The 23,036-nt window shown below is 38.5% G+C and overlaps 1 protein-coding gene across 1 annotated transcript; it reads right to left on the bottom strand.

Moving 5' to 3' along the window:
* Window positions 1-1,678: 1,678 nt before the first annotated feature.
* On the bottom strand, window positions 1,679-21,126 carry LOC139723997 (uncharacterized). The gene is made up of 15 exons (XM_071635194.1): window positions 21,010-21,126; window positions 18,434-18,569; window positions 13,807-14,073; window positions 13,157-13,354; window positions 12,627-12,734; window positions 11,936-12,093; window positions 10,759-10,891; window positions 10,105-10,257; window positions 9,236-9,409; window positions 7,927-8,008; window positions 5,110-5,210; window positions 4,036-4,190; window positions 3,504-3,772; window positions 2,586-2,725; window positions 1,679-1,795 (listed from the first exon to the last, which is right to left on the bottom strand). The coding sequence occupies exons 2-15, from the start codon at window positions 18,524-18,526 to the stop codon at window positions 1,700-1,702; spliced, it is 2,127 nt and encodes a 708-aa protein (XP_071491295.1). The 5' UTR covers window positions 18,527-18,569; window positions 21,010-21,126; the 3' UTR covers window positions 1,679-1,699.
* Window positions 21,127-23,036: the final 1,910 nt, after the last annotated feature.

A 23,036-nucleotide genomic window follows, 5' to 3' on the forward strand; every position in this document is an offset into this window, starting at 1 on the left:
CATATAATATCTATATTTGTAAAAGCACAGTATACACGCTGGCATCTTTATAATAATTTCTCTTTTCCCCATTTACAATTGATAACTAAATAGCAAACATCATAATTACAGCATGCATGACTGGCGAAAGGTCTGAACATGATGCATGAAACAACTCACAGCAAATTTAATTTCCACACACAGGAATGTGATTTTAGGCATTTGGTTCAAAGTTAAGGTAATGCTTAGGACTGTCCAGTGGTGAAGTTATCTCAACATCAGGAGGATTACCATTACACTTGATGTCTGGTTTGGTGTATGATGACTGTTTTATACTCTGGTAGTACTCAATCAGGGACCAGCCCCGTCCAATAACGCTTTATCTACAGTGCACTCCTGTTATAACGAACATGGTTATAACGAAATTCAGGTTACAACGAAGTAAAAATTCAAACCGTAGCATTATCCACTCTTTGTTTTTTATTGTTTATTTGTTTGGTTATAATGAAATTTTGATATAACGAAAGAAAACTGGTGGTCCAGAGGACTTCATTACAATGGAAGTCCACTGTTCTGTGAAATTTAGTATTAAAGCACAAAGATTGTGGTCCGTCACTTCAGCCTGACAACATGACAAACATTAGTATGAATCATCATGACCCCTGTCAGGATAGTACTTGTGGTCTAATTCTTCTAACACTGATTAAATGCCTCATCATATATTCCAATTTTGTCATTCATAAACATGACAATACTAAATTTGGTTGCATTAGATTGGGGCCAACTTTAATGTCTAATTATGTTTACACTGCAGAAAGAAAAAAAAAATCCCATGTCTTTATTGGAACATGTTTCAGGGCAACACCAGGTTAGCACTAATTTTCAGAATCTTCTTTTCTTTCTCTTGACAATTTAACTAAATACATAACATTTTGAGTGTAACAAAAAGTTACACACAAAGAAAATGAGAACACAATGCCCATTGTAGACTAGGGAAAAACTCTGATAAGAACATAATAAAAAATGGCGGGTAGCACATGTTATGAATACCTATCATCCTGAATACAGCTGTTACACAGCAAGAATGCTGATGACCACATAAATAAGTGAAGTTGGTACTTTCAAAATGTAGTACTGACATTTAAAGTGTAAATCTGAAATGAATACATTACATCACAAAGAAGTGAGAATCTTTAAGATGCAGCATGCTCATATTTGCTGTGGCCCTCTTTGCAAGGAAAGAATAGACTCATGGTGATTGTACTGATTCAGAAAAACGAAAGTAGAATGAATGCAACCATTAGCTGGAATTGTGACGGCATGTACCATGTAGGGCACTTGGTACAGTTTTAGCACTGGGTTACAAAATAGTTAAAGCTTTACAAACTCCTGATGCAGTTTCCATTAACATCCGATGCTGTGAAAGACATGAGCTAAAAAGAAGAAGAAAAGACAACACTAACCACTACAGCAACAAATGATGGGATCATGTACAAATGGAAGAAATATCGGACATCCAAGGCATGGTCAACATGTGCAATGCTCTCCAATTTCACATTCCACATCTGCCAATTCTGTGAAGGCAATAATATGTTGGTAGAGTCTTGCAATGAGGCCATCAGAGGTTGTTGGTTCCGTCTTCATTACACGTCCAAAGTGCGCTGCCATCAGCACCTCAGATATCCCATGCGCTAATCCCCACCTGGGTAGCTCTGTTCTCTCAACCGTAAACCGTCTCCTCGCAGAATTTGAGCTGCCAAATCTTGCCAGCGTAGACATCAAATTTCTCTTTCCCCATCAGCTGTTGCAGCAGGGTCTTGAAATGATGATGAGAAGAAACAAATAGAGGCAAATATCTTTAATAGTAAATGCAACTTTATCAAATTCAATGCACAATATGATGAACAAATTTTCAGGAACATAAGGACAATAATGTTATGACAAATTACTCTTGGTAATGGGGATTTCTCTCGGAAGTACACTTTGAAACTTGTTATCTTGGTTTATCATCTTTACTATTATGAGTGATGTTATCATACATAATTCCATTGTAAAAAGGTGCTTCTTTGGTTTGTTTACCACTCCACTGTAAACTTTCATAGTAAAAGCCCTTTCAAATCATGCTTAAGTTTGATATCCTAAGATTGAATTTATTTCAGGCATGAGAAAGGAAAATTATTCATTTTGAAGAGATTATTTCTTGCCTAAATGCTGTCTCGAGCCTCGGCAAATTAGGTACAAAGGCTTTGATATATCAAGCAAACCACAGGTGCAACCCTCTTTTGAAATAGGGGTGAGAAGCATACCCACCTATTTTACAAAGTTCCAAAAATAGGATCAAATGTGAATCAAATTTGCAAAAGGAAGGAATTCTCACCCAGCTCCCATGCTTCATCATTAACAGATATTCACAGAACAAAAAAAAAAAAAAAGGACACTAAAGAAAGCTAACTCCTTTCTTTAAAAAGTCAAAATAATACTTTTCAATTGATAGGGTAAGAACCACACAAAAGAAGGCACCGAATACAGCTTCTTCTTGCCTGACAGAACAGAATGTATCCATTACTAGAAGCCAGATGGGCAAGGGTAGTCTCTAAGATGCTTACCTCTGTGGCATCATCCTCCTCCTGGTCTAAGATCTCATACGCCTTGGTCAGCATCTCAATGCCGATGCCCTGCATGATGTCCTTCCTCAAGAGGGCGATGCGGTCCATCAGGCGACCAGACGTTGTCATGGTTGCGTTGCCTACCAATCAGGAATTAAGCATCAAAATATTTGAATCTTTTCCTCTCTTTACAGCTCATTTCCGTCACTTTCATGGATTTGATGTTATTGCCATGTTCTTCTTTCCAGGTGAATTATGCACACATATATGGCTCATTCTAAATCCACTGATAGATCTTCAAAGTTAGCTTTTGCCACAGGTATGCGTAATGTATTACAAGCTCATGAATCTCTCATTTTACATGCATTGTTCCTGGTATACAGTGACCACTTGACTATCACTATCAAATGAGATCAGTCCTTTGTACACATTTAACAGCCGTGTATGTAGAACATCACACGTGTGATGCTCCTTTACTCTTATGGTTCCGCAGGTGACAATCTAATTCCTAAGGATGCTTAACAGCTCATTGTCACTTGGAGCATACTCTTCCCTATAATTACATATACTGTATGTCATTCAGGTAATTTTGGAGTAAGCATGTGTCACCTATGAGCCCATGTGAACACCAAGGCTGGGTGTGAGTTCCTGCATTCAATCTCATTACTTTCAGAGCCTTGTACTGGGAGAACAAATAACATTTAGCATGTTTCGGAAGGAAATATTTTCAACAGTATCTATGCACCTCATCACCATTGCCTGTGCAAACAATTAGAAACTCATTCAGAAGAATTGCAGTACTGCAGGCTTAAATGATCTAATACCATCTTCTCAGGCTGACACCACCACATGATCATTCACTTCTCCTAGTGCAAGTCCTTATTCTGTTTTATTCTGCAACATCTGATAGTCTCTTACCTAGACCCTTAGGTGCCCTTGGAGCTGCTGCTTCAATGTCAATGTCCTGCGTGCCATTCAGTCTGTGCCCTGACCGGGGCCTAGAGTCGGCTGTAGAAGGGGGAGTGGGTAAGTCCGGGGACTCCGGCGAGTCTCTTCCATCTTCATGTTCCTCGGTGTCACCCCCTCCATCCTTCACTCCTCTGTCGACTACCTTCTTTCCTTTGTTCTTCTCCAGTCGCAGCGTGGTGGCCAGTAGATTGGAGAATTCCTCAATTTCATCTTCATCCCTTAAATGAAAAGATTTATAACATAGAAATTAACTCATGTCAGGAATATATAAAGGGTCCTGAAAGAGAGAGTAAAATTTATTTTAAAAAAAAAAAAGACTTGACATGAATGATTTACATTGTTTACTACTAAAATATCCAGAAAAATTCTATATTCAGTCATTCAACTTCCAAATATTTTTGCCAGTTCTTATAGTTTGATATCATTTACACAGCTGTTTGCAAGTTTGCTGACACCTAATATAAGTGAACCCTTCTTTCACCCTTTCCCTTTGCTGGAGGTGTGGTTCTCTCCCTTCTCCTTCTCCTTCTCCTCATCATCTGATATGGTAGAGTCTGTATCCCTGCTGTCTCTCCTACCACGCCGGTGTGATGGCTGCTCCTTCTGATGGGATGAAGATGATGATGATGATGATTCCTGTCACGTCAAATGCAGGTTAGGAAGGGAATTTGAGCACATAACAGATCAATCCCAATTAACTTACAGTACATCTTGTCTCGGCTGTAAATCTCAAGTGCATTATGCAGTTTGAGACTACTTGGTATAATGTTAAACGGTTACACTAAACAAAGTCATTACTCAGTTTGACTCGGAGTGGAAATTAGTTCTAAGTGCCATGCTTTATGACGGCTGAATGGAGTCATCACATCTCTTCCTATCTATAGATTATCAGTACTGGAATGGTAACACTAATATGAATATTACTATTGCTGCCACTGCTGCTACTACTACACGAGTTACTTCCTGTAGTAAAGCCATTGCTACTGCACCCATCTATCTTCTATAACTGATGATCATAACACTGTTTATGCTCTTGCTCTTACAGATAACGATGAATATCATCAATATCATTGTTATTGTCATCATCATCATCATCATAACTATCATCATCATAGCAGCAACATCACCACAGCTGAATGACATCAACCCTAGGTCAGGCATTATTTTTTAATGTAGATGCAGCATATAGATCAGCAGAACAAACAAATATCAACATGATAATAATAATAATAAAAATAGTAGTAGTAGTAGTAGTAGTAGTAGTAGTAGTAGTAGTAGTAGTAGTAGTAGTAGTAGTTACTTAGTAGTAGTAGTAGTAGTAGTAGTAGTAGTAGTAGTAGTAGTAGTAGGAGTAGTAGGAGTAGTAGGAATACTTGTTGTTGTTGTTGTTGTTGTTGTTGTTGTTGTTGTTGTTGTTGTTGTTGTTGTTGTTGTTGTTGTTGTTGTTGTTGTTGTTGTTGTCGTTGTCGTTGTTGTTAAGAAAGAGATAATGGATCACAAGAAGAAGAACTCTTGGAATAGCACAGAATAACTGATATTATAGTGGTGCACATACCTTTGGGCCAGGGTCTGAATAGGTGTGTGCTACAGGCTTCTTGGGATGGCCACTGTCAACCTCGTCCTTGCCATGGCTCACAGCATCAGCACTCTTCCTCACTGTGGAGATCAGGGAAACAGTAAGAAATTACAGAGGGTTACCACAACAGAAATGTTGTAACAATGATTATCAACGAGGAAGAGGAATTTTAAAAAAAGAAACACACACAAAAACAAAATGCACAATAAAAACTGAATATAAAAATAGTGGGGCTGCATAGACTTGAAACATTTTGTGTTAGACTGAGATTTCAAATTACAAGTGACCTAAACTGATTTCAGAACTCCAGATTTGAATGGCTGTTGACACAAAGGAATGTCAAAAGACAAACACAAACAAGTAATATCTTTAGTATTGTAAAACAAGTGTTTACAAAATAAGAGAACATAAAGGTGTAGATGTGGTATATAAGGCTAGGTGGAAGCTGGACATCTAAGCAAAAACAAACAAATGAGCAAATTAACCAACTTTATATACTAGTAATGTGTAATTGACAGGTAGAAAGTAGCCACAACACCTTTAAATGATGCCATGATTGGGTAATGTGGAAAGACAGTCTACTTGCATACAACAAAATATAGGCATACCTCAGATTTGATGGCTGATTATGCAACAATTCTACAGTTATGACAGCTCTTACTTTAGACATTTTTCTTTCTTTTGCATGAATTTGCATGGTTATGGCATGCAGAAGGTCCTGTAAAATTTCATTTCAATTCTACAGTTATGACAGCTCTTACTTTAGACATTTTTCTTTCTTTTGCATGAATTTGCATGGTTATGGCACGCAGAAGGTCCTGTAAAATTTCATTTCAATTCTACAGTTATGACAGCTCTTACTTTAGACATTTTTCTTTCTTTTGCATGAATTTGCATGGTTATGGCACGCAGAAGGTCCTGTAAAATTTCATTCAAAAAGGATCTTTCCTTGATGCAGCTGCATCAACACACCATCATGAAATGTGAAGACAAAGAAGCACACATACTGGATTAAAGACACATTATCATCAAACAAACAAAAAATGATTAGCACTTTATCACTATATTTATGAATGTGAAATGAAGGAAAGGCTTTCAAACTGATGCATTGCATTGCAAATTCAATCTTAATCAATACGCTATCTCTTATCTTATTGGTCAGTCTCATTTCTTTTGCATTTTAAAATATTTTTGCAATCTATTCACATAGTAATTGTCTCTTCTAGTAATAACATAATGCAAGAATGAACACCAGCCCCCAGTAATAAGCCATGAGCCAAATGTCACAATAACAAGACAATGACAGAACACAGCAACACATTCACCAGTATTAGATGCTTCTTGCAGACTCTGAACACTAAATAGGAACGGCAACAAAACAGTCTGTCTCTAGGGTCTCTTTAACCCGTTGAGGACGAGTCCAGAGTATACTTGGGCAAGTGTCTACGGGAAAAGCGTGTTGTAGCAATATCAGCCCGCCCTCAAAGGGTTAAAACAATCCTCATGTCTACCACAATTTGTCGGAAGATGGAATCTTACATCAGATTACCGTTTTCATATTAGACATCACAGCAGTGACAACGATCGAAATGGTTCGTGAGCAAAAATTCTGATGGCAGGGAGTGTTTTCTTGAGACTGAAATGTGACATTGTTTGTTTGTTTCATTTCCATCTGAGAAGATGGCTGGATAGTCCATATTCAGCTGCAATAGCTGGTCTTCCATGGGGTCCAGTTGGATGTAAGGACGGACTACTTCATCAGGTTAAACACCCTGCATAGTCAACTCCACTGGTTGAATGTCAAGTGGTCATCATAAATTGACAGTTGCATCTTACATCGTATGTCACAGCAAACACTGCATTTTTTAGCTTCAATGGTTGTACCTTTTCCTGTCAGAGGCACTAAAATATATTTTGCAAATTGGGGTTAATGAATGAATTATTCTACTTTTCACCAGGATCATGCTGTGTAAGTGTTATATACCACAATAAACTATATCATGCAACATACATGAACAGTAATGACATAAGATGGATTGAGTGCATAGAGATATACTGACAGTTGGTTTACTCCAAATACATGTAGATTGGATATCATATTCCTGCCATGAAATGCATTTGTGCAATGTCTGTATTAATGCTAGAATGACTTTTTTTTTTTGAATTATCATTTCTTTCTCTTTATCCCATGAATGAATGAGCAAGATGGGAAATGAAAAAAGAGAGTGACAGTTGTACAACTGCATACTCACAATGCTCTGCACTCTTGCGAGTGACGACTAGGGAATCAACATGCTTGCTGAACTTTACTACAATTCCAAAAGCCAGAAATACATCTGAGAGTCAAATACAGTTCCTCTATAACATTTAGTCCAAAATAGACTGGTTGTAGCCCTTATTTACAGACATCCGGCCGAGTGAAAACATTTTAAGATGGGGAAGAATGTACATGTCCAACAGCAAAGATTACTACATCTTGAATACCACGGCCAGGATATTGACGTACAAACCACAACCTGCATTAGCACACTGCTGCCTAATACTGACATACTAAGGGTCACAACAATACACATTTTTGCTAATGACATCTTAAATCCCACGATCATTTGGTACACTAATACTCAAATGACAGGTCATAATTCGCAACATGTGGATTTTTGACACATACTTGTACAAACATTTCTTGGAGCTTTATATAATGTATTCCTTTATTCTGTATTATTGTTCAATGCTGTATTTCTAGAATACATAGGGAATCAGAAGGTAGAGAACTTAAAGCTAACGAGAGAAAACTACCTCCATGTGTATACGGTGACTGCTGCTCCTGAGATTCTCTGAGCTTCTCTGCTCTCCGCCTCGCTCTGGCTGATGAAGATCTCTGTATGAAATAGACAAACACACAAACTAATTCTTTTCATGGATGTATTTCCCATAATTATGAAGATGCTTGGAGGGCAAAGCATAACTAACTAGATATATCGCTACGGCTACTGATATGCCTCCGCCATAATGCATGGTTCTCCTAATAGGTCTATAGTACAATGTCTTGACAATGTGTGATGACAGTTTCACACAATTGGCAAAATATTAAAATGACAGGTTTGACACAAATGTGCTGAATGTTCACTTTTTCTAGAACTAGGTTCAATTGGATGAATGATTAAAATGTCAGAGTGCAGGTATTTGGGGAACTGATGATTTTTACTTGACTTTTGACCCTTTTATAAGTCTATGCATTGAGTAATTTTCAAGGTATTGAGAAAAAGCATAATTTCAGTATCAAATGGGAAAATAGCATTATCTAAACCTGGCCTTTGACCTTTGATCTCACAGTTCCAAAGAGAATCACTGTTAGGTTGAACATGCATAAATATGTAAGTTTCATGACGATACCTTGAGTTACTTTCGAGATATGGAGGAAAAAGTGCAATTTAGCACTTTCACTTGACCTTTTACCTTTTGACCTTTGACCTTTTGGCAAGAAACTTCCCCAAAAATATATATTGGGTAATACATGCCATACATCAAGTTTGAAAAAAAAAAAACCTTCAGGCATATTGCATTTTAAGGAAAGTAGTGATATTTTGAGGAGTTGACCTTGACCTTTGACCCCCTGACCTTTGACCCATGACCCCAACTTCCCTAGATAATCACTGCCCATCGGTACAAGCATATATACTAAGTTCCATGAAGATACCTTGAACCATTTGCGAGATATGGAGAAAAACATGAAATTTCAATTTTTTTTCACAAAATAACCTGTGACCTTTGACCTTTGACCCTGTGACCTTAAAATCCACACAAAGTATCATCCCCCAAGGATATACCCTCATACCAAGTTTGATGTAAAACCACCACACGGTTCTTGAGATATCGACAAAAACAAAACGGGACGGACGGACGTACGGACGGACGTACGGACGGACGTACGGACGTACGGACGTACGGACGGACGGACGGACGGACGACCCGAAAACATAATGCCTCCGGCCACTTCGTTGCGGAGGCATAACAAAAGAAATACTGTAAACGTCAATATTTTCGCACAATTAATATTTCCCTAGCACATCAAGAGGAAGAGAAAAAAATCATTCGTTAGACCCACATCTGTACGTGGCGTGCTTGAATCGTCCTTGGAGCTGCTGACCGAACTGCTGGACGACGTCCTGGTCGACCTGGCTGCTGAGTTTGACGATCTCTTGGCACTGTTGCTGGTTTGGGGGGTTCCCCCAACAGGAGGCACAGGAAGAGGGCGTGATTTCTTGGATGGCAGCTTGGGCTGGGTGCAAGAAAACAAAACAGAACAAAATAAAACAACAACAAAGAAAACAGGTATGAGTTGGTGACCTCTGAATCAATTAGTCAATTGTCACAATGAATTCCTTTATGGTATTCAATAATTACCTGAGTAATAGTTAAATGTTATCCAACACTGATATTTCATGGGTAGAAAATTACAAGCATATGAAAAGTGACTGACCAAATTCATGTTTCTCAAAGAGCATAGAATTATCACAATTTTACAGAACAGAAATAAAATATTTCATACGTATCAGATTTTCAGGTAACTATAAGCTAGCACTTATGACAAAGTCTATGGTACAGTTGTACCTTACTTTATCTATCTAAGAAATACAACTTTTATTCACTTCTGATGTGACAAATGCTTCTAGAACACAATGCACATAAAGAATGTCAGCAAACATGACACAAGCCCCAGGCCATATCTTGTAAACTGAAGTGTGGAACTTTTCAGACAAAAATCGCTGAAAGGTGCAAGTACAGTGAACACATGAGATGTGGTTGTAGCTTTACTTATATCAAGGATGGCAGATGAAAAGATATGGAGATTTTACTAGAGAAATAACATCTGAACAGTAATGAGCTCATCCAAAGCTGCAGGCAGAGGCATGACTTAAATCCTTAACATTCACCGACATGACACCATCGGAACAGTGTCATGCAGAGACCCACCTCGGAGGGAGTTTTTGCAGAGGATGCTGAGCTGCGAGATTTGGACTCCTTACTGGACGTTGGTGCAGTCTTCTTCACACCAGCACTACCCTTCCTCTCCTTCCCTGCTGAGCTGGGTCTGGGTGCGGATGACTTCTCTGCTCCACTTTTATCCTTAAAAATCAATCATAAATGTCACTATTTTTCCCTCTAACACTTTTACATAAAGTTTATCACTATGAAAATGTGTCTACAGTTTGAAATTTAATACTCAGACGTACATAAAAGAATCAAATTGTTTTTAGAACTTAATTGAAGGACACTTTACACTGCAGCCTAGCATTTTAGACACAAATAATATATCACATAAAGTTTGTATGTGAAAGTCATTTGCACAAGTGGATCATATCTAAACATCCTCATATTTGCACAGCTTTGCCTGATATTAGTTGACTTCTACTGCAGAAATTGTAATCCCACAAGTTTTCTATAACTGATGGAGGAAAACCTATTCAAGGTATGACATGACCATTCATTTAACTAATGATATACCACTGATGTATGAATACATTTCGTGAGGGTGTATATTCTTCTATTTCTTCTTGTCTGCAGGGCAGATACTTGTAATTAATGAAATGTTGTCTAGATATTGATTCATAATCATCAAATGATTACCTTCTTTGCAGAAACCTCAGCAATGGCAGGCAAATCCCTGTTTGCCACTTCATTTTCTGTTGATGGCGGAGGGGTTTCAATTTCTTGAATTTCTGGCTTGGAGCCTCTTCTGCTTTCTGATGTACTTGGTCTCCTGTGTCATCAAATTAAATGATTACAATCAAATCAGCTATTCCAGGACAGCCTTGATATAACATGCAGAGCTCGTTGATAGCGAAAATGGCAAAACTATGTGATGGGAATATTTATCAGAATTATTAGAAATTTAAGACAAATTATCACAGGATCTCTTCTAGTTCTGCAGTTATGTATCTCCACTGACTGACCATGGATCAAGTTATGATCTATCTAAACAATTTTTTCCCCCCACAAATCAGACAACACATACATTCTAGAGGAAAACTGGCGACTTAAATCTGAGAAACGGTGGTTGTCACCATATATCAAATGATTATACTGTATATATTGGGAAGCATAGACCTTAAGACAACCTAAGCACTGTCATGCTTTAGAAAGAAACATGCACACACACTCACATAAACACCTTTGTAATAGATAATGTAAAACATATCCATAATTCTCTGTTTGCAGTGACAATTGCACAAAAGTCTGACAGACATTTAAGAATGAAAATAGCTCACTTTCCTTTGATTTTTTTTGAATTATTATACTTTTTTTTTTTGCACAATGGCTTGCCTCACATCTTGTCATGAAGGTTTTCTGAAATCTTGTCCCTTCATATGAACAAGTTTTATAAAACAGAGACATGCTATAGTTTGGTAAAGATGCTGATTTTGGCGCACTCCAGTCTGTTGCCATATAGACATGCCTTAGTCTATTATAGTCACATCTTCATTTCAACAAATCACAGGTTATTCAAATTCATGAATTTCTTCCGTCAAGAGGTTTTTATGCAACTGATTGACAAATAGCCCTACATCGACATAAATAAGCACTGAATTGATCAGTATTTTAGTAGTAGCCATGATAAAAGAAATCATGGGCGTACGTACTCGAGCAGGAATCGAACCTGTGGCCTCCTGATTTATTTACGTCGATGTAGGGCAATTTGTCAATCAGTTGCAAATTCACAGCGACAGGTTACTTCTGCATCTTAGTTAATCAGCTGACCCATGGAGGTCAGCAAGACAAGTTAAGAGCGTCTTGGTCCACAAACCTGGCTCTCGTGCCCTCCAGGAAGATGGCGATGTGCTTCTTGATGTATGGGTTGCGCAGGAGGCGGGACACACTGGGTCGTTTCTCTGGACTCTGGTTCAGCATGGCCTTGATCAGTTCGATGAGGTCTTGCCCATACTGATGGGGCATCGCTGGCATCTGCATTCAATCACACACACATTCATCAATGCTACATCCATGATGCATCTACACTAACTATCTGGAATGTGTCTGCAATAACACTGACCAGAAACCCAATGGTATTCTGATTGCTGACTTCACTGTACAAATCTTACAATTGCAAAAACATTTATCTATCATGAGTGAACACATATGGCAATCAAATGAATTTGCAACTCTGGTCTTCTCTGCATTCAAAGAAAACCATGAAGCAAATCGCACATTTCATTTGTTTTCTGGCCTTCATCTGTCATTTTTTTGTTCTTTTGTGCTCGCTTGCTTGCTTGCTTTGCCTGATTTTAGAAGATGCATTTAACACACCTTTCTACGCTTCATTAGCAGGAGTTATCTGAAGAAATCAACTGCTTAAATTTACTGCTCGAAAAAATTTACAACGTTGTCAAAAATGAATAAGCAAACAGAAATGTCTAGTTACATAACATGATTAACGAGAGTGCAAAATAAAGGTCAGTCCTGAACTGATATTCACAGCATGATGTATATATAATTACCTTTCCTCTGAGGATCTTGTAGACAAGAGAATTCATATCCTTGGCATTGAAGGCATGTTTGAGAGTGGTCATCTCGTACACACAGCACCCCAGGGCCCACACATCAGACTGAAAGCAGAGAGAAAACATGCCCCATAAAAACACTGGAGATTCGTCTATGACACACACACACACACACACACACACACACACACACACACGATATGAACACTTGAAGACAACATAGCGTTGGACATGATCTTATCAATATCATTGAACATTTGATATGTCATCGATGCAATCGATCGCTGTCATGCACTGCCTAATCTTATGAAGGTCTGAGAGGTCAGAAAAAATTTACATCAAAAAGAAAATTAGTTTTCATAATTTCAAGAAATCAATGCATCAATGCAGCAAATTTTGAAGCAAAGAAAAAAGAAAGCACACACTGAGAGAGATATAATGGTACATATAGAGGAAAAAAAAGGGAAACAAAATGCAGAACAATTACAGAATACATGAGATCTGATGGGCAAGGAAGTAACACTGACCTTGTGATTATATGGCCTGTTGCTAAAGAGCTCTGGACTCATGTAGTATGGTGTACCGATGAGAGTTGTCGCCATGTCGTTGTTGCCTTCTAGCACTCTGGCTATGCCAAGGTCACCGACCTTGATGATCTTGCTCTTTGTCAGAAATATGTTCTGAGTTTTCAGGTCTCGATGAAGAATATTACGCTCATGCATGTACTACATTGCAAAAGAAAAGGTGAGTAAATATCTTAAACATGATGGCAGCATTATAAAACTGTCATTTTTTAATGAATATTATACACAACACGGTTACGAACAACCAAAACAAGCTAGTCATATAGTATTCCATTCAAAATTCAATTTGTCTATTTCTGTACAACTTCACACACTAATCTTCAAAGAAACATTTATGTCTGTGTACATTTGAGAGACAGCAAGATATGTGATAAAGTACAATGCCAATAGATATAAAAATGAAACAGCAAATTTGGCAGCCATCAAATTGATAAAGTTGATATTACAGCCTGAATAACATATAACTGTGATTTCATATGGCACATTGTCATGCGATTAAATATTACCATGGCTAAAATTGTACATACTGAGATTGCAAATATGCTGATCACAGGATGCCATAATGAGCTTGAGGGAAAACTTGAATCGCTAACCTGAAGAGCCATGGCGATCTGGACGAACCACTCCACCACCTGTTTCTCCTCCAGCGGAGCGTTCTTCTGCTGCTTGAGGCGCGTGTAGAGGTCTCCCCCGTCGCAGAAGCCCATTACGATGTAGAGATAGCCCTCGTCACTCTCAAAGGAATCCTTGTAGGAGACGATGTTTGGGTGGCGCAGCTTGGACAGCAGCTTAGCCTCCTGCTCAGCAGCCTTCTTCTCTCGTTTGGAGGCATTGAGGAGCTCCATCTTCTTGATCACATACTGCAAAGAGGGAGATTTGTGAAAAGATCCGTTACTGTTCAGATTAGTCATGGCTTAAGACTTCTCTCATCTATACTCACCATTCATTAGAACTATTGTGTACGACTATCTGAAGCATACTCTCGCCCCACTTCATTCATTCATCGCAAAGAGCACGGTGCTAACCTAGAGAAGTGGTCCCCTCTAACCACCCACACAAGAACAAGGAAAAGTAGAAATTACGCGGTGCGTAACATATGTCCCCGCCGGAAGTAGCATTTTGTAACAAAATGTGCAATATAGGTAAAAAATCAAGGTCAAAGGTCAAAGAAGTCAAAGGTCAAAATTCTGTGTAGAAGTTTTGAAGCCCTCACCTAGTGCCATCACATAAAGCAAATGGAATCGAAATTGGGTTAGAAATGGCGAAGGAGTAGCATTTTGTAGCCAATGTACAATATAGGTCAAAAATCAAGGTCAAAGGTCAAAGAAGACAAAGGTCAAAATTCTGTGTAGAAGTTTTGAAGCCCTCACCTAGTGCTATCACATAAAGCAAACGGAATCGAAATCGGGTTAGAAATGGCGAAGGAGTAGCATTCTGTAGCAAAATGCACAATATAGGTCAAAAATCAAGGTCAAAGGTCAAAGAAGTCAAAGGTCAAAATTCTGTGTACAAGTTTTGAAGCCCTCAACTAGTGCCATCATATAAAGCAAACGGAATCGAAATCGGGTTAAAAATGGCGAAGGAGTAGCATTTCGTAGCAAAATGTACAATATAGGTCAAAAATCAAGGTCAAAGGTCAAAGAAGTCAAAGGTCAAAATTCTGTGTAGAAGTTTTGAAGCCCTCACCTGGTGCCATCACATAAAGCAAACGGAATCGAAATCGGGTTAGAAATGGCGAAGGAGTAGCATTTTGTAGCAAAATGTACAATATAGGTCAAAAAATCAAGGTCAAAGGTCAAAGAAGTCAAAGGTCAAAATTCTGTGTAGAAGTTTTGAAGCCCTCACCTAGTGCCATCACATAAAGCAAACGGAATCGAAATCGGGTCAGAAATGGCGAAGGAGTAGCATTTTGTAGCAAAATGTACAATATAGGTCAAAGGTCAAGGTCAAAGGTCACGACTGAAATTCTGTGTACAAGTTTCAAAGCTCCCATGTAGTGCTATCATATAAAGCAAACAGAATCAAAATTGGCTCATAAATGACAGAGAAGTAGCAAATTGAAGATTTTGATCACACACGGACGCACACACGGACACACGGACACACGGACGGACGGACGGACGGACGGACGGACACACGGACACACACACGTACGGAGCCCGTTTCATAGTCCCCTGCTCGAACTCGTTCGGCGGGGACAATAAAAGTGAATGATGCCAACCCCTCGTGGTGCGTCCCAGGTGACTCTTAATAGTCAACAAACAGTATCAACCACGCACATTGTGCCATATGAATGATTCAATCAATCAATCAATGCAGTCACAGGCTTTGTAGAATTTTTCTAGGTCAACTGGCTATGTACAACGCATTCATTATCTTGACATTTAATGCTTTGTAACATCATATAATGATTCCTCTAGACAATAAACTGATATGCGGAAGTATTTCAAGGACAATCCTTGAAAGGATGAGTAACTTCTCGTGCATATAAAACTTTAGAGAAGACAGTTAGATACTAAGTGTAGCCAGTCATCAAACTAGAACTATCACTCAATGTGATTAATACCCCCACCCAACACTGAGGGAGTTAGCTCAACCAGTATTAACTTTGTTTGCTTTTTACTGCAAAAAAAAAAAAGAATAGAAACCATGGCAATGTATTGTTCAACATTGAACAAATGTCTACCTAGCTCACTGATAGTCACATGTGCCATACTCAAGTCAAGTGCTCAAAACCTGATGAGTAAGATAATAAACTTGGCAATTTCTATGATTTTCGTGTAAAAAATGTTACCATGGCAACACAATGTTTGACATAACAAAGAATGAAGTTTGCACAACTACATATCACATCTGTCACATGTGCCAAATTTTAAGTCAAATGCTCAAAAGCTGAGGGAGTTAGCTGAATTCATATCATTGCATAATTTTCATTCAAAATATGCAGTTAACCATGGCAACACCGTTTTTAACAATGACGAAAGATAAATTTTGCACATCTAGGTTAAATACCAAGATCACATGTGCCAAATTGGAAGCCAAATGCTCAAAAATTGAAAGAATTAGCTGAACCACAATTTTAGCATGATTTTCATTCAAAATATACTGTTACCATGGCAACACATCGTTCAACAATGACGAAAGAGGAAGTTTGTACATCTTCGTGCTATAACAGTCACATGTGCCAAATTTCAAGCCAAGTGCTCAAAGACTGACGGAGTTAATTGAATAAATAGTATTTTTGTATGACTTTCATTCAAAATATACTGCTACCATGGTAACACATTGTTCAACAATGACAAAAGATGAAGTTTGCACATCTTCCTGCTATAACGGTCACATGTGCCAAATTTCAAGTTAAGTGCTCAAAGACTGAGGGAGTTAACGGAGTCCATAGTATTTTTGTAGGATTTTCAATCAAGATATGCTGTTACCATGGCAACACTTTTTCAACAATGACAAAAGATTAAGTTTGCACATCTACGTACCATAGCTGTTACATGTGCCAAATTTCAAGCCATATGCTCAAAGACTGACAATTAACTGAATTCAAAATATTTTTTTATTCTTCTTAGTGAAATGCTGTTACCATGGCAACACATTGTTCAACAATGACGAAAGATTAAGTTTGCACATCTATGAACTATAGTGGTCATATGTACCAAATTTCAAGCCAAGTGCTAAAAGAGGAACATTTTGTAAGATTTCTTTAAAAATTTCCTGTTGCCATGGCAATGCATTATGCAATACTAATGAAAAAGGTTGTAATGCACATCTTATTTTGATTCTGGTCACACATGCCAAATTTGGGGTCAATTGCTCAAAAAAATTAGAGAGAGTAGTTTGATTAACAAGTTTTTGTGAAAATATGCCGTTACCATGGCAATGTATTATGCAATAGTAACGAAAAAGGTGTCTTGCACATCTACCTTTGATAGCAGTCATGCGTGCCGTATTTTGGGTCAATTGCTCAAAAAATAAGAGAGTAGTTTGATCCACAACATTTTACAAGATTTGTTAAAAATTTGCTGTTGCCATGGCAACGCATTAAGCAATACTAACAAAAAAGGTGTCTTGCACATCTTCCTTTGATAGCGGTCACACATGTCAAATTTGGGGTTAATTGCTCAAAAAATAAGAGAGTAGTTCAATCCACATTTTACAAGAGTTGTTAAGAATATGCTGTTGCCATGGCAATGCATTATGCAATACAAACGAAAAAGGTGTCTTGTACATCTTCCTGTGATAGTGGTCACACATGCCAAATATGGGGTTAATTGAGAGAGTAGTTTAATCCACAAGTTTTTATGAAAATATGCCGTTACCATGGCAACGTATAATACGATACTAACAAAAAAGGTGTCTTGCACATCTACCTTTGATAGTGGTCACACATGCCAAATTTGGGGTCAATTGCTAAAAAAATGAGAGAGGAGTTCGATCCACAAGATTTTGCAACGGACCGACCGACCGATCGCCAGATCGCCCGACCGCCCGACCGGCCTCCCGACTTCAGAGTGATTCCCCCCCCCCCCTACACACTATGTGTGGGTGGGGGTATAATAAGCAGCAGTTTTTTTTGGGGGGGGGGTTTGAGAAAAAAAAATCTACATTACAGGGTAATTGTTGCTGCATTGATAACAGTAAAATACATTCATTTCTTCAACAAAGAACAATATAATAAGTGACCATATCAAACTAGATATAAACAATGGAAATATGGTACCACTTCAAAGAGTTAAAAAAAAAAAAAAATCATGGCATACATACTCCAGCAGGATTCGAACCTACGACCTCCTGATCACCAGACAGGCGTCATCTCCACTAGACCACCGAGCTTTCGCCCGACGGCAAGTGTTGGTTCTAATCCTTATAGCATGCAGCGGGTACTGCTTTGTTATTCATATTCATGAAATTCTTCCGTCGAGATGTTTTCTTTGCAACTGATTGACAAATTGCCCTACATCGACGTAAATAAGCACTGAATTGATCAGTGTTTTAGTAGTAGCCATGATAAAAATTCATGGGCGTACATACTCGAGCAGGATTTGAACCTACGACCTCCTGATCACCACTACAAATGGTACCACTTCAAAGACTTTCTGTGTGACATACACATTTGTACATTTCCAACCTACAAAATCAATGTGCATTTAAAGTTGTAAAGCCATGACCACCGCTATTCATAACATTCATCCTATCTATGAAACACATCCTCACCTGTTTCTTGTCTTTCCTATGCTTGACCAGCCATACTTCTCCATAGCTCCCTTTGCCAACTACTTTCAGATGATCATAGAGTTCCAAAGTCATGGTGCTGACATCTAGTTATCTCTCACGTGATACTCAAATCTTGCTGTTAAGAATAGAATGAAAATAAATGAACTACTAGTGATCATTAAATCATGTAATGTACAACAAAATATGTGTGGCACTTAAATGATGCGATGACATTCTATTCATCATGTAGGAACATCATAGATATCAACCTCTGGATGCTACTGCAAGACACACACTGACAGCACTGCTCCTTTTTCTTTTCTTTTTTTTTTGTTTACTATTTTAAAGCTAAAGATGGAATTTAAAAACATTCATGAGTTCATGAGTCTGGGTTTTCTATGAGCCTGGGGAAACTGAAAAATGCCACCCATTGTAAACAGTGTCCAGTTCTTAGAAAAGATGCATGGATGGTACCTGCATTGAGTGAACACACTGGCGCCCATGCTTCGGTGGGACACTGCACTAATAAAACTTGATTTTTGTCAAAGCGAACAAACAGATTTTTTTTCTTCTTGACTTTACACAATGGAAAGTGGAGATGTGTGTAAACATTAAATTTATTATCTTCTACTTCTTCTACTACTACTTCCGTACTCAACAACTAATCAATCACCGTGCAAACTTGCATTAGAGTGGCAACAATGTCAGTCCATATAAGATGGACGAGAAGTGAAGAGGAGGCCTCATCCTCTGGGCTGAGGGCCTCATGAGCACTCCATGTGTTCATGAGGGAGGGGTGTCCAACATATCCACATCCTAACGTTTTTCTATCAATGCTACTCTTTGACTAGGACAATAGATACTTAAAATATCTCACAATTTGTCTGAAATTTTACTCACATGTTACTGTAAAGAAAATACTCTGAAATCACAAGCGCGCATTTAAAATGCAATTTGTGGTAGACATACACGTTCCAACTGCCAAGATTAACCTGCTTTGAACACGTGGGTTATTTTGACGCACTCAGTTGCTAGTTGAGCCGTGTTTAAAAACCAACACCCCTACCCTCTAATTGACGATACATGTGAAATGCACATATGGTATAACTAAACGCAGCCGCTGTCGCTTCGCAACAGCGGCTGCACGTCTACCACCTTCGTAAACGTTGTCATTTTCAGCGATGGGTGTACGTTTCATGAATATCTATTAATTGTAGAAAACTAAAATATAAGGAATCTCCATAGTCTATGATATTCATTCAATAATCAGTAGGCGATTTTTTTTTTAATTACATCAAAAACCCACCGAAATCTGTAATTAAAATCAGGTCTATCAGCGTCCGTATTGCTTCACTCCTCATCTTCTGCGTGTTATTTGAATGACAATCATTCTCGTATACTACAACGTAGCGAGTCGGAGCGGAAGTGATGACCTTGTTGGAGCGGAAGTGACCCATGCAAAGGTAAAATCATGAGAGCAGCACACGCGGAAATACATGTACGTAGCAGACGACAAGCTTTACGTAACACACAAAACGCACGGGCGTACATAAAATGCTACCTTGGTACTTCCGGTTGAGCGTTCGTGGTAGTTCATTGATTTTGTGAATCATCGCACAATCTACTCCGAAAAATTCTACAATAAGGTCTGGATACCAACAAAACACCAAATTCAACTCAACCATCAGCAAAATATGATGTAGGTGGGTGGTAAAAATCATCTTACTGTTAAACAAAATAAAAGACATTTTATGTGATTTTCCCGTCTAAAGCAGCGGTCGTTTACAATGTTTAAACACTAGTAATTAGTGTAAGCATGTCAGACTGCTGTGCTTCCCACAGCAGTCTGGTCAGGCTAATAATGGTAATGCTTTTCCAGTGTGCATTTACTTTATACTACACGAGTATGGTATCACGTCTGTTTTGCTATTGTTCTTGTTTATTATTGCGTTTTTCATTAATTCTAATATTTGGACATCTTTGAATTCCCAGTGAATAATGCAAACCACCCGGACTGATCATCTTTTGTGCTAAACAAGGAACTCCCCAACTTCGGTTTCATCTCGAGACTACAGAACTAAACGTTACATGTATTCATTAAATTACTTGTAATAGACCAGACATAAATTTACAATACATTTTTAAACTGAATGTACGGTATAAAGTGTAGGTTCCGCTCCACGCCCACCACGTCAGTTGGCTTTATTTATAGAACCTTGTCCGTCTAGACCTGATAATGCTCCTAGTCCTAGTAATTAACAGCTAACTTGGTAGACAATCTAGCGTAGGTAGCGTAAATTTACTGACTACTGACCAAAGAGATTATCTCTTTGCTGCTGACACTGTCGCGTCAGCAGCAAACGCACACACATAACACATGTCATTGACATTGCCCACCACGCAATAGAAGTGCCTGTAGGTGGCTGTGCTGTGGCTGTGCATGCTGTGGGAGGAGGGACATCATTGATTTGGGAGGTGAAGATGAAAACCGCTTGTCTTGATACTGTCACTACTGTTTTCGCACACCGATGAAAACTGCAACATGATCATTGGACAAAATACGGGATAATACTTACTATCAATCGACAGGCTTTCTAAAGACAACCCTTCCAGAACTATTTTGGGGGAAATCCCCTGTAATTTTGACGTTCCTTTGGCAACGATAAACGCTTCCAGGGTCGGGTCGGTCAGCATCATCAGTCGGTCATAGCTCCTTTTCCTGCTACTTATTAAAAACGTCTCCCTCTATCGTTGACTCTTGACTCGTGAAAACACCAAAACAAACCGATCGTCAAACCGGTACCCGTCAACGACCGAGACCGCAATCGCACTGGACGAAAGAAAAAGCTCTTTCTTTCACTACATCAAGTCTGCCAATGTCTCTGGCTACATGACTAGTATCTGCTAGCTTTCTTAGGCCTTAACAAGGTCAAGATTATTCAATATCCTTAACCACATGTTGCAATATGCGGCAGAATTGTAAACTTCGACCGTATAGCCAACCAAGTCCAAGGATTGCGTAATTGCATGTCGGCTCCAGCTCCAGCACCTGCACAGTAGCACCCCACACCCCCAGGCCAGCTTCGCTCCCATCCCCTGGTCCTGCACTATTATACTGTACAGTATAAAAGTAAAAGAGGTAAATTTACAGTTTTGTATGTATACTTGTCTTGACAGAGACAGCGTCCATTTCACTGCCACGTACAGCTGGTTTGTTATGATCAAAATGATAATACTAATACATTTTTTGTATTCCAGATAGGATCTATAAATTTACATGCTGTCATTGTGACATTGATGTGGATCGAATGATGTGAATGTTGCAAAGAGGGCATTACAAGACTAAACTTTCTGTCTTTCCTGAAGCCCGACAAGACAGGTGAATACAGGTGAATAGGTGAATAAAGATCTCTAGTCAAATTTACTTTAAAAAAGTGTTTCATTGTTTGGTTTGTTTTTTGCCTTTGACAAAGATCTAAATTCTTGCTATAATGCCTTGGCCTGGAATTGATTATGAAGTTATTAATCTATATATAATGACAATTAATGATGTAGATCTAAATTAAAAGAAGATGAAAACAGAGACTCCAACCCAAAGCACCTTCTGATCATCTGGAGATTCTCCCGCCTGAAACCCCTAGCAAACAGGAGACTCCAAGTTGATGTGTGCAAAGCGCGAATTTCCTAGGGTTCTAGATGCTCTCTGGTGCTCTAATCTAAGGCTTATTTTTTCAACATACGATAGCAATTAAAGTAAGAAATCCTTTCCAACGGGAGACACAGAGCCAGGGTAGGAGAAATTAATTCTCAAGCGGGAGAACGAGAGATTTTGCAAAAATGGGTTTTCGGCATGAGATCTCCCGTCGAAAACGGGACAGTTGGAGTCTCTGTGAAAAGAATTCCTCAAAATTGTTCTTTTGTGAAAATTACACATTCCTTCTACCTGTGAATACTGACATAAGCATTATTATGTTAAGGATAATGCTGTTTCCCCTTTGCCTGCTGGAAAAGTGAAAATGTGCTGAATTCTTGTTATATTCTTGTCATATGTAAATACATGGCTTTACCAAATGTTGTAGTCTAAATTCTCATCCATTGATGATTCTGATAGCTCCAAATCTTAAAGAATTCCAAACTTTTCAAAAGACTGTCTGATTTTTATCGAACTTCCCCAATCATGCGTTCTGCTGGAATATATTGATGCACTCCCTCAATCCACATAGTTTGGGTTTCATTCTCCTCCAAGTTAGCAAGATGTGTCAGGATTTAATACGTTGCTGATGAAATGACGCAGGTGCAAATAGATGTATGTTATCAATAATATTGAATTTTGATGATATTTGAATTTGTTGCCCAAGTTGTATGTAAAAATCAGTTATTATTGCCTATTGAATAGGCCTCATTGAGTTCAAACTATATACTGAAATATCAGTTAGATTTGGATGGAGGAAGCAGTCCAGTTAAAATCATCTTCAGACAAAATTTGCAATGCAGGGTCCAGGAGTAGCATTGTCTAGTTCCAATTAGTGAACGGTGAGGTGTTTCAAGTGGCCTGGAGTCAATTGCCAAAAATCAATTTCTTTCTCTTTCTTCAGGTACAACC

Source organism: Diadema antillarum, unplaced genomic scaffold (assembly GCF_040938485.1).
Source record: "Diadema antillarum isolate AM-2024a unplaced genomic scaffold, OU_Dant_1.0 scf00000205, whole genome shotgun sequence".
Classification (NCBI taxonomy): domain Eukaryota; kingdom Metazoa; phylum Echinodermata; class Echinoidea; order Diadematoida; family Diadematidae; genus Diadema; species Diadema antillarum.

Bases quoted from the DNA above. Each gene is read 5' to 3' on its own strand.
- LOC139723997 (XM_071635194.1), bottom strand. From the start codon at position 18,526: ATGACTTTGGAACTCTATGATCATCTGAAAGTAGTTGGCAAAGGGAGC. The intron at 13,355-13,806 runs GTTAGCGATTCA...TTTGCAATGTAG, and splicing joins AGATCGCCATGGCTCTTCAG to TACATGCATGAGCGTAATAT. The intron at 8,009-9,235 runs GTGGGTCTAACG...TATTTCATACAG, and splicing joins CAAGCACGCCACGTACAGAT to AGATCTTCATCAGCCAGAGC.